Raw genomic sequence first — 12,189 nt, 5'->3', positions numbered from 1 at the left:
GGGCTCTTACTGTATCATTTGAAATGGGTATGGAGGTCTGACAGTATTGTTGATATAAACCAGAGCATGCCAATTTTTTACAAGATTCCCACATATTAAAATTGGAGAGACATATTATTTTAACACAAAAATTACACACAGCCTGAAAACTGAATAAGCAAGCTGTTTGCTACTGTGAGAAAGGTAATCTAATATTGTGTCCTGCATACCACCCAAAACTTTGTGGGATGCCAGGGTGGAAGCAGCCAGAATTGGAGGAGGGGGACAGGGCATGTCAGAAATGGAGGTAGAGGTAGTTTGGGTGAGGGACCTGATCTCTTCTGCCCCACTGCCCCCAATGGAAGCTTGTATAAAAAAAGCACAGGGACAACTTTCATGTCTCAGGTTGTGTCTGCGCACTCTGTCAGACAAGGCTACACAAACGGTGGTGGTGGAGGTCAGAGTGGCTTGGTCCCACAGTTGCTTCAATTGCTTCACCCAGCACAAACCTGGGAAAGTTAATGCTAGCTACGTAGACGCTAGAAGCATGTGTGCATTTCTATCTGGTGCGCTGTAATTGTGTGCTTTTGTCAATAAAGAATTTACTATTGGCTGCTTGTCTTCCTTGGCTGGGTGTGCACAGGACACCATGTCTGGTTTTACCACATAGTGAGGGATGATCCAACAGGAAGGCTTCAGCTTCTGCCAAGGAACTATGGTGCCTGGGGACACCATTATGGAATACATCAAAATGTTTGTACATTGCTTTCATATTTAAGCAGCTTTTAGATTATTTGTGAATAAAGAAAAATATTTTTGATAGTTACAGACTTTAATTTAACCTGACTTACCACTGCCTGTATTTTGTGTCTCATAGCACTGGGAAGTGGGGTGTAATCAAAGAGGTAAGGATAACTGATGTACTTATTCCACTGCAGAGACATGATCACCGTCTAGCCCAGTACTATCTATTATGCAGCTTTGAGAAAAGAGGGGTCTTTTTATAGCAGCCAAAGGAAGAGGGCTCAGGAGTATATTACTGTGCTTTTATGACAAAGGCTAAATGACAGCTTGGTCAGTGACAAATGGGGTGCTTGCTAATACCACTTACACTGCAGAGTGTAATTCATTGCTCGAGTGGTCAAACACGAATACCTTGGCTTATTTTGCCTTACATGGATGGGTTGTGAAGCTGAATCTACCTTTAGAAGATATGAGGTCATTTCTTAAAGACACCACTGGCAACATGTTGGATGAGTAATGCAGATACTCAAGTGATTCTAAATAACGTGGGAACACTTAGCCTGGTATAGCATATTTCATGTAGATAACTTTACATTAATCACTCATTACTTGCTTATATCCCCTATTGTAACTGATGAGATATAAGGTTGCAAGTAAATTGAAGAATCATCAAACTGGATTCCATTTTTAGAAGTGAAGAGTTTTGACTGTATTAGATACATTACAATAAATATGTTCACATTCTGATATACTGTAGAAGGTTTTAGTAATATGTAATCTGATGAACACTGATAAAAAATGAACTGAAATGAAAAATAATCAGCAGAATGTTAAATATATGTTAATAATTTATATATATTTACATATGCACACACACAAATATATAAATACTAGAAGGAAATGCCTGGCACTGCTCAAGTATTTTTGGAAACCAAGAAATATTGTGATTTTTAAATGAATAGTGTTGAGTTTCTGCTTGTCATGCCAAAAACTGGGTGAAGTCAATCCAAAGAACCTAATTTTGACTCCACACACACTTTTCCTTTACACCAAGATGACAATGCAGTTGCTTCTAATACTACCATAGCAGTCTTTTAGATCTCTTCCAAAACCATTAACACCTCATTAACACATCAGCTCATAGTGATTTTGGCCCCAGAGTGTAACTGTCAGTAAAACAGAGCTATTGCTTTGTGTCAGCTCTATTAAAGGCAGCATTTTGTTAAAGAAAATAAAAGGCAACAAAAACCTTGATAGAGGCAGCTAAAATATCTAAAAGATTGACAGACCCACATGATGCTGTGGAAGTATGCTGTGTAAGTTTGCCTAGTTTTTGGTTTTTTTTTAAAAAAAATCATTCAATATGCCAGCATATCCTTAATTGCTAAGGCATTGGAAAATGGCATGATTTAATACTGCTAAAGTTCTATGTTATTGTTAGAACAGTATGAATAAATACAGCTGAGTAAGAATTGCCCAGAAGATCTTCATAACATTAATAAATCTAGATGGGAAAAAAAATGAAGAATTATAACTGATTATTGCTATTTTCAATTAACCTTTGGGAAATCTGGCAGAAGAATTTACACACTTCTTTTGTCTATATAGCAGAACAATCTTCATTGTCTCTATGTGCAACAGTGCTTTTTTGTATAGTTCTTAAATGAGCATTACACCAAGATGCCTGATAAAACCTGATTGAAAGAGGGGGGCTGAATGTATATGATTCATTTTCACTAGAAAGACATTTTGGCACCTGAGGCGAACTACAAAATGGCACCTTCCCACAAGGGATGAAGAGGTGAATGAATTTCTGCATTAGGAAAAAGGGAAGAATAAAGATCTACATTGGGAACAAGGTGGGGAATCCAATCAACCTTACCCCAAGGCTGTTGTGGTGTGGGGGAAGGGCCCACTGAATCACACCAGGCAGGTGAAGATTCCAGATCCCCACCATTTCTTCCCTAGGGAAGGGAGGAAATCAGTAGTGTCTCCTATACACCAAGAGGCCACTGGTAGCAAGGTGGAGAATCCAGCCTCCAAGGAGTGTGCTTTAGCTATTGTTGATGGAGCAGCATGAGTGGGCCAGCCCTGACCAGAGCTAAGATTAATCCCCGGAAACACAGCATGCAACAAGGATAATGAGCTCTTTGCAGCACCAGGATTAAATGTTGATATAATGAAATGATACAACATGAAATTTCATATGATCCCTAACCCTGATCATTCATGTTGCTGAGTTTGAAGATTTGTCAGTTTCAAGGTCTAGGGTACCCCCACCCCACCCCCAATGATCTAAGATGAGAGTGACATGGGCTAAAACAGGTAATGGGGTCCTACATTGCGTCATGGCCATTTTCCCCAAGCCACATCTACCTGCTCTGTAGCTGATGCCATATGACATCAAGTGTGGGGCAAGTAAAGCAAAGGCTGCAAAGAAATCTTTGGGAGCCTTAAAGTGCATTCTTGATATTACCCAGCAAGAAGGGCTGTTTTTGGTGCCAAAAACCTAGCCCAGCTGGATTTATGCAGGAGCTCCCAATTTGAGCTTCTGCAGTTGATTTCTGCATAAAGTGGTGCTGAGTTTTGACAGGAATATTTGCAGCCCCAGCTTGAATTCAAGCCATGGCTGCAAAGATCCATCCTTTGCAAGCCCAGTTTAGTTCAGCTGGTAGAGCAGGAGACTCTTCATCTCAGGGTCCTGGGTTTGAGCCCCACATCGGGCAAAAGATTCATGCATTGCAGGGGTTGGACTAGATGTCCCTTGTGGTCCCTTTCAGCTCTATAATTCTATGTTTCTATGAAATTAAAGCTGGGGTTGCAAAGAATGAAGAATCAGGCACGTACCTGACAAAAGTGGCCCCTGAAAGATGGGTCAGATTCATGTATCCACTCAACCCTCATTTTATGTTAGCCTATGACTCTCCCTGAAATGGCAAATCAAGCACCATAGCTCAGTTGTAGAGCACTGACCTCTATGTGCAAAAGGTCCCAGGCTCACGCCCTGCTATGTCCCTATAGGGTTGGGAAAGACCCCTGTTTGAAACCTAGAGAACCACAGCCAGTCAGCATTGGCAATTTGTTTCTCTATTTAAAGTATTTTTATACCGCCTTTTATTTGAAATCACAAAGCAACATAAAACAACATGCTAAAATTACAATAAAACAACAACATAAACAGAATCTAAATTAAGAAACAGCGTCATACAGAAGTCAAGGAATACTAAGCAAGATGCACCAATGGTCTGACTTGGTATAAAACAGCTTCCTAAATTCCTAATTCCTGCTAAGCTATCAGAAGTAAAAATATTATGACAACAAAGAACCAGGTACATATTACAAATTAAGGATAGAATTAAGCTTACCCATAAACACAGTGTGCAGCAGAGACCAGCCATTCATTGCTGACAAGAGATGCTCCACAAACTGGCCTGGAATTGAAACGTAACGAGACCATCCAAGGCCAAGCACCTTCTGGAGCATCAGAACCACCTATAATTTTCATTCCATGTTCCTGAGTAATCAGCCTTTCCCCACATGCTACCATTAAAAGAAAAGGTTAAAGTTAAATCCATGTCATTTGTGGGGCTCAAAATCCAGAAGGAAGTATAATGACTTTCCAAAGTGTTGGAATTTCATTTGAGATTGCCTTCTTTATGAACAGTTTATGATCTCCAGAATCCCAGAGCTATATTATTTGAGTTTACTATACAGACAGATGTCAGAGACAGATACTTGGGGCAACTACCCATAGTGGAAATCCTTTCTCTTAGAGCCTTCACGTAGCATGAAGATGGATATTTTGTGGAAACACTTAAAGATTATTTTATTTGTGCTGCCTTTTGGTGTCCTAACTTAAGCTAGGATTTACAATACATTTTGCTCCTGTGAAATCTATTTTATACATGTTAAATATAAAAAACCATATCGTTACATATAATATGGTAAGGGAAAATGTACATGGTGCAGTCACTATGTATTAAACTTTTGAATGTTCATACACTCACGTTTATTGTTGCATTGCAGGTGAATCACTGAATTATTGAGACAACTTGCCCTAGAATGAGAACACAGTAATTGTATTTAAGCTGTTTAGCAAAAACAGATTTTCATTACCTGTTGGAACACCATAAGGTTTGTGACATGGTGCTTCTCACCAGATACATTTAATATTTTTTGTTTAAAATATGCAAGTATCTTTAAGGATTATGTAAACTCTACACTGCTGGATAATCTACAAAAAAAGCCACCCCAAACCCTGTACTTCCTTAATCATTAGTATTAGGGAGTATGCACATTTTAAAATAGTCTATAGACTCTCAGTACTCTAGTAAGAAAACAGTATTGCTTTCTTATATGTTTACACAGTCATTTGCCACTAGAGATCAGTGTGACCAAAGATTTAAAAATGTTGTAGTACTTACATAGATATAACTCTGCTCTGTCAGGACTATCTTAGCTTTGCTCAGAAGACTGAGAAATATTTGGTCAAGAAAAAAAGAAGATATATTCCAGAACAGTAAAAGACCACAGATCAAACCGACTCTAGTATTTCTGTGATCCAGGGGCTTGAAGAATATTTCATTAGCCTGCAATTCATCTGAGCCCCAGAGGCTTTGACAGAAGAGATGTGTGTATCTGAAGAAGTGTGCATGCACACAAAAGCTCATACCAAGAACTAACTTAGTTGGTCTTTAAGGTGCTACTGGAAGGATTTTTTTTATTTTGACTGTGCCATTAGTTAACACATCACAAATCAGTAAATATCAACAAGCATCATAGATAAAAATTTGCAGATAAATAGAAGACAACTGCACAAGAATACACACAGTGAGAGACTAGGGCAGGGGTAGGCAACCTAAGGCCCAGGGGCCGGATGTGGCCCAATCACCTTCTCAAGCCGGCCCGCGGATGGTCCGGGAATCAGCATGTTTTTACATCAGTAGAATGTGTGCTTTTATTTAAAATGCATCTCTGGGTTATTTGTGGGGCATAGGAATTCGTTCACCCCCCCCCAAATATAGTCCAGCCCACCACATGGTCCGAGGGATGGTGGACCGGCCCATGGCTGAAAAATGTTGCTGAGCCCTGGACTAGGGGCTTCTGCCCCTGCTTGCATTGCTTGCCAAGGCTGCCTCCTCCATCCAACCCCTCACTCTATTGCCAACCCCCTGCTTACCCATGGTAATCCCCTAGAACTTCCCACCTGATGTAACTAGTACTATTGGCCCTGAGAACTCCCCTCTCACCCTATCCCCAACCATATGCCTTCAACCCAGGCCATACCCCTCACTGGCCTTGCTTCACACACTGCTTGTGAGGAGAGTGGTAGAAAAGGAAGATGAAAGGCAAAGTCAACAGGGTCAAATCTCCAGAGGACTTGGAGGTTGTTCAAAGTCGCAATAAGCTCAGGTAGAATGTATACTGCAGTTCAAGAGGTACCATTAGAGCCAAGAAGATACCAGCATAGTTAACAAGCAGAGCAAAGGTAGCTGTTACAGGCAAGAAGGCTTCCTTCAGGAAATGGAAGTCTTGACCACATGGAAAGAAAAAGGAAGACTAACTTTGACGGAAGAGATGCAAGCAAAAATAAAAATAAAAATGGAGGCAAACCCAGCCCCCACTATACCATTGGGACTGACCTGCAGATTCTGCCCTCTCCTAATGCCACTAGCATGATCCCTTTTTATAAAAGATGAAAGGATCAGGTGACAAGCTGAATTTAAAGAAAATATATATATTGTAAATAATAATCTGCCCTAAGCACAACTTCAATTGTTCATCATCATAAGTTTAGAATACTTACTTGGGTGTTAGTATTAAACTGTTGTTGACTGCTTTTGTAACTTCCACAAAAAGTCCTGCCCGATCAAATAAGACAGGATACGATCTATTCACACTTCTACAAAGGAAAACAATGCTTGGAATATATTCTTTAAAATAATAATAATAAGCCTTCTAGAAACAATTATGCCAAATGCCTTATTAATATAGCAGTGGCTTTAAGAAATGGTCTGATGGATTTCTTTCTTCCTCTTCCTCAAGGAATCTTCCCTTTATAGATACATGTCACACAACATCTGTGATGTATGGAGAAATGTGGCCAGTAAATTGAGCAGTCAGAATATGACAGCCAACAATTCCTGTGATCACAATGGTACTTTGGCCAGCCAAGGGCAAAAAGTGCTGTACCTATCACAGTGTTGTACTGTTTCTGGAATGAGACTACACATGAACTTTCCAGACACAACCCATTTGAGAAAAGGGAATCAATCCACTTACCTTCTTCCTTTCCCTTCCCAAAATGAGAGATTAGTGGCATAAATACTGACAGTGCCAAATTGTACAGTTTTCATCATCAACCAGTGATGATAGTAAAATTCATTACGTATTCTGAAAATGGTTAGTTAGGAAGGATGCTCTACATGGACCAATGCACTCCCTGGTTTCAGTCTAACCATATCAAATGATGTATTATTATTATTATTTTACTGTACTTGATTGTAGTAAACAGCTACATAATCTGTGGATGTAAGCATTGCACATGAAATCCTGAGCTTCTATACCTAAAGCAGGCTTTGGGGACTAGAACAAGAAAGAATAGTGCAAATTTTCTCCATGAAAGCTAGAATTTTTTTCCTGAACTCCATTCCATTTTATAAATCCTAGCATGTTTTAATTTAGGTGAGCAGGAGAGAAGGTTAATGTCTAACCCTTAGGACTTTCATTTTACTTACCATTGACTAAAATAACATTTAATTTTAGAAGTTCTGTATGACGGTTCAAACATGATTTGCTCTTGGGTATTGTGGTGGCAATACCCAGTAGGACTCTTCATGCCCATTGCGATAAAATATTGAGGAAATGAAAATATAGGCCAAATATCAGCAGAGCTCTAGAATGCAAGGCTAAACATGCAGAAGTCATTGGGCGATTGGCAGAATATCCTGGAAGCTGGAAACTAGGCTAGCTAACACTAGTGTGGAAATACAGCTGGAGAACAATCCCACACTTGGCAGGAAGATGGACTAAGTGACCTAGCAGGTCTTTTCTATCTGCAGTTTCTTTGATTTTATGATTGACTTTGCTCTTGCCACTTTACCAAAGTGCTTGGAAGCAGCAGGATATGTGCAGAGGTTTGAGGGTCTGACGGAATACAATACATCCATTATAAAAAGAATACAACATAGTCATATTCCCTCAAAATTTCAAGCAACGGGGATGCTGTTGGCAGTTAGCTGAAGCGCACACACTGTGCTAAAGACAGCCCTAAACCACTCTTTCTGTTAAGCTGGTCAGTTTTACACACTGTTCCTCAAGTCATTATCAAGAAGGATGATGCTGAGCACATGCCCAGCCCCTCTGATTTACTTCTCCTTGTCACCATGGGAAGACCAGACATTTCCAATTTGATCAGCGGTTAGTCTTTTTCCTCAGGAAAAGGCTAAGTAAAAAGTGAATTTCCTCATAAATCTCAACTGAAAAAAATGAACTCCTTTAAAAGATCTGCCTGCTCCACAAGCTGTTTTAGCTGCTCAGTTCAGTGCTATCTCCAGTTCAGTGCAAGAGAGAAAAAAGCTAAAGTGCATTGCTTGCAAGTCTCATTAGCTACTGGACAATGCTCAGGAGGACATCACTGGCATCAAATGGCAACTCCCTTTGCTCATGCCCATGCAGTTTTTCAAATATTAGGGTGGTATTCAGCTATATTTTATTCAGAGTAGAACCATTGAAATGAATGAGCATGGCTTAGGGAGCAAGCCAGATCCAAGATCTGCCATGATGTGACTTAGGATCCATCTTAACTCTACTCAATCACATTGCCTGACACCCTGGCAGAAGTGAGGCCAGCAAAAAGGATGGAGTAATTCAAACCACACAATCAATAGAGAGGACACAAGTCAATAGAGAGGGCCCAAACCTCAGAAATCTGGTCCTAGCTCGCCCTAATGTCCCACACCACTCTGAAAGAGCACTTGGGTAGGGGTGCAGCAGGGGCCTTGTGAACACTCCAGGGAACATACTTCACAAACACTGGGCACTCTGAACACAGATGGGGAAGAAACAATATTGTCATGCTAACATCTCTTTCCCAAGCTTTTTCTCCCCACAGGAATGCACCAGCAGTAGCAGCTGCAATTTGGAGATCCAGTAACAGCAGCAACTGCCCACAAGGAGCAGCAGCCACAGAAAGCAAAGTCAGTTCAGGTAGGGGGATCTTCAACAGAAGACCAGGCAACACCCCTATTCCCAGTGAGGAGGGTTGCCTGCTAGTGTATCTCACCAAACAATTCATGGTTGCCATTGCTCCTCTTAGGGAAAGCCTCTCTGGCCACAGCAGCCCCACTGGTATCCTAAGAAGAGGTCCCTCCTCTCCCAGCTGGCCACAGCTGATGCCAAGATAATGCTGTGTGCCTGGCAGGTGCTCCTGCCAAGCAATGGTGTTGCAAGTGTCTTGCTGCTACTGCTGCTGTGAAAATCATTGTCCTTAGCAGCCTACCCTACTTGGCTTAATGGCAAGGACTGGAATGATACCTACAAGAGGCTGATACCTCAAATGATACCTACATTTGAGGCTGCCCACCCAGGTGGCCATGGTGCAATGCCTGTCTCAGAATGAGGTGGTCCTCAGTCCAATCCTGTAAATGAAAACCATCTGTGGGGTGGATTTCCTAACAGGTGCATGTCCCTACAGAGGAGATGGTGTATAGAGGGGGAGCTGGGCCTGAGTGCCTGGCAGCTACAGGATGGACGGACAGCCTCCTTCATGCTGATAGCATCCTTAAGATTAAAGGTGATGATATTATCAATTGTATGTTATAGCATTCTGTACTTTTCTTTAAAATAGTGCTACTAATAGATGCTGGTAACACTCCCTCTAAGAAGTTGTCTTCTAAAACTAAAGAAAGAAGGCAGAGTGCATTGGCCAATGCAGGTTTTCCGAACGATTCAGCATTTGTTTATTTGTAATAGACTTTACGGAACTAAATCAGCTATACTCCACAACACATTCAAGAGGGTACCAGTCTTAGGGCCCTTCCTGCATCCCTGCTCTTTCTCAAAGCAGTGTCATAAGCTGCCCACTGCCCTTTCCAAGAAGTGCCTTAGTGGAAGAACAAAAATATAAATATATAACCTCATAGTATTGATCCACTAAAAATGATGCTCTATATTAAGGATGGGAAACCTATGGCCCTCCAGATATAACTGGACTTCAGCTATTGTCATCCCTGATGATTCAGCTAGAGCTGATGGGAACTGGAGCCGAACAACATTTGGAGAGCCATAGGTTCCCTATTCTTCATCTACATTTTATTAGATAACCACACATGTATGTATACTGTCCTTTGCAAAGTTGGCCAGTCTTCTACCAGATATAGGTATTATGAAGCATATACAGTCTGAAACAGAATGTATTAAACAGCCTTACTTACCCAAGTCCCAACCAGTGACAGACACTGCTTGACAATTGTTCAGCCCACTCATCTGCACAAGCTGTGTACCATTCATTCTCAACCTTGAACTGGACCAATCCATTGAAGCTGAGAGAACCATTGACCAAGCGCACTGTTGACAAAGTAAATAGACTCAGAAGTAAACTTCTAACAGTGCACTATAGATTGTAGGATATTTCCACTCATGAAGAGGAGGCATGGGCTCAACTTAAGGCATCCTAGCCAAGAATGGGAAAAGGGAACTAAGACTTGTGCTAAGACTTCTCCCTAATTTAGGTGTTTAGAAAGCTACTCTGAAGCCAGCCATAGTGTGTGTGTGTGTGTGTGTGTGTAATTTTGGGTCCTGAAGCAAACACCATTGCCATCATGAACCCATTACCTGTAACCCAAACAGGGTGGCTGACACTGTACCATGGTTAACTCATGAATGGCCAGTAAAAAGCTTTCATCTATCAGTTTCTTGCAACTGTATGTTGCTTAGCATCCCTTAGGTGCATCTGTGGATGGTATGATAAGTACACTGTTAGAGGAAACATATGGACAGACGATTTTACGAATGCCTTGACCAATAAAAGAGGAACAAGAAAGGTCACTGCAGTAGCAAAGTACATGCAAATAAAGTATTTCATATTGCACTTTAGGGATAGGTGTTCAATTAACCATAACCACAGCCGCAATTTTATGGGAGTAAAATTGAACAAATAAATACTTGTATTATTCAGATTTTAAACCTTCTATAGAAATTACTGCCAACATTTGCAGGTTCATATTTGTTAAAAAAATAATGAAGTATCGTTTTTTTAAAAATAAGCTTCTGCTACAAAAAGTAGACTACCGATAAAAATGTCGTCTTCTTTAAATATACCAAGATAAGATGTATTAGGAGCTGTATTTTGCCTTTGGACACATATACCACTAATGATATAGCCCAAGATACCTGCCAACAGATGTCTAAGAGTTTCACTACTAACAGTTATGATTTATCTAACATAAGCCAAGGAAATACGTGTCTCCAAATCTAAACATCCACCCACAGAAACGATTGTGTCAGACAGCTCTTTGTCTGTGAGAGCAATTTCGTTTTTTAAAAAAAACAGACCCTAGCATCATTTTAACATCAGTTCTGCATATAAATTGGTGCACAGAGACCATTATTTCTGTTTTATGAGAAACAGAGCTATGTATGGAACATTTAATTTTGGAAATAACTACCTCCACAGATGGTACTGTGACAACAGCTGTCATAGTTGTCAAAGTAACCCGCATATGTGTTGCAAAAGAGTTGAAATGGTGCTCCCCCGCAGCTGTTTTATGCTCCTGTCAAACACTTTTATCAGGCTTACACTTGATCCTAAACTCGTTTGCTTGAAAGTGAGCTTGAGAATTTAGTCCTAAGTATGCTTTTTAAACAAACATTGAAGTGAATAAATAGGACGTTGCAGAGGCAGTAAATCCACAGCTCCTACGTGTATAGGAAGGCCCTGTATCAGAATGAATCCATTCTGGATCAAGATACTAGGCTGCAAGTCTCAGTCCTCAATAGTTTCTTCTTTCAGTTCAGTGGAAACAGAGCTGCACAAGGTGTCTAAGGGATATCATGTACAGTACTGAAGTCCCTTTACCACTAAAATGAACAGAGCTCACAAAAGATCATGTGTATTCTCTGGCCCAGGGCATACTAATTCAGAGAGGGTATGTGCATAGATACTGAGCATACAGAGCTCAGAGTACATTTGGCTCTTCACTCTGTGGCCTCAGTCTGCTTTAAATATTGTATATGCTGTACATACAGCAGTATGTAACATGGTTTACATTTTGGTCAAGAATCTTGGCCTGTGTGAAAGTTTCAGTAGGGTCAGTGGAATCAAGCCTATTAAATATAAACCAGTGGGTAGATTGTTCCCATGGAGATAAAACAGCTTGTACTGCTTCACATACACAAAAAAGCCCTTCACCTACCAGAAAAGTAGATGTGCAAGCAGGGCATATCTACTATGAAACAGTACATCTT

At 40.6% G+C, this 12,189-nt stretch overlaps 1 protein-coding gene across 2 annotated transcripts in view; it reads right to left on the bottom strand.

Annotated features, from left to right (window-relative positions):
• The window catches only part of TMPRSS15 (transmembrane serine protease 15), a 54,710-nt gene that overhangs the window by 4,972 nt on the left and 37,549 nt on the right, over window positions 1-12,189 (bottom strand). Inside the window, exons 19-22 of one of the 2 annotated variants that reach the window (XM_083500333.1) lie at window positions 10,158-10,290; window positions 6,530-6,625; window positions 4,731-4,780; window positions 4,089-4,263 (exon numbers count right to left, since the gene is read on the bottom strand). In XM_083500333.1, coding sequence (XP_083356459.1) covers window positions 4,089-4,263; window positions 4,731-4,780; window positions 6,530-6,625; window positions 10,158-10,290 — 454 coding nt within the window. The remainder of the gene's footprint in view (window positions 1-4,088; window positions 4,264-4,730; window positions 4,781-6,529; window positions 6,626-10,157; window positions 10,291-12,189) is intronic. The other variant, XM_083500334.1, reaches the window with a different exon arrangement.

The sequence above is a fragment of the Podarcis liolepis genome (genome assembly GCF_965112155.1).
Source record: "Podarcis liolepis genome assembly, chromosome: 4".
Taxonomy (NCBI): domain Eukaryota; kingdom Metazoa; phylum Chordata; class Lepidosauria; order Squamata; family Lacertidae; genus Podarcis; species Podarcis liolepis.
This window is presented reverse-complemented; position numbering and strand designations above follow the sequence as displayed.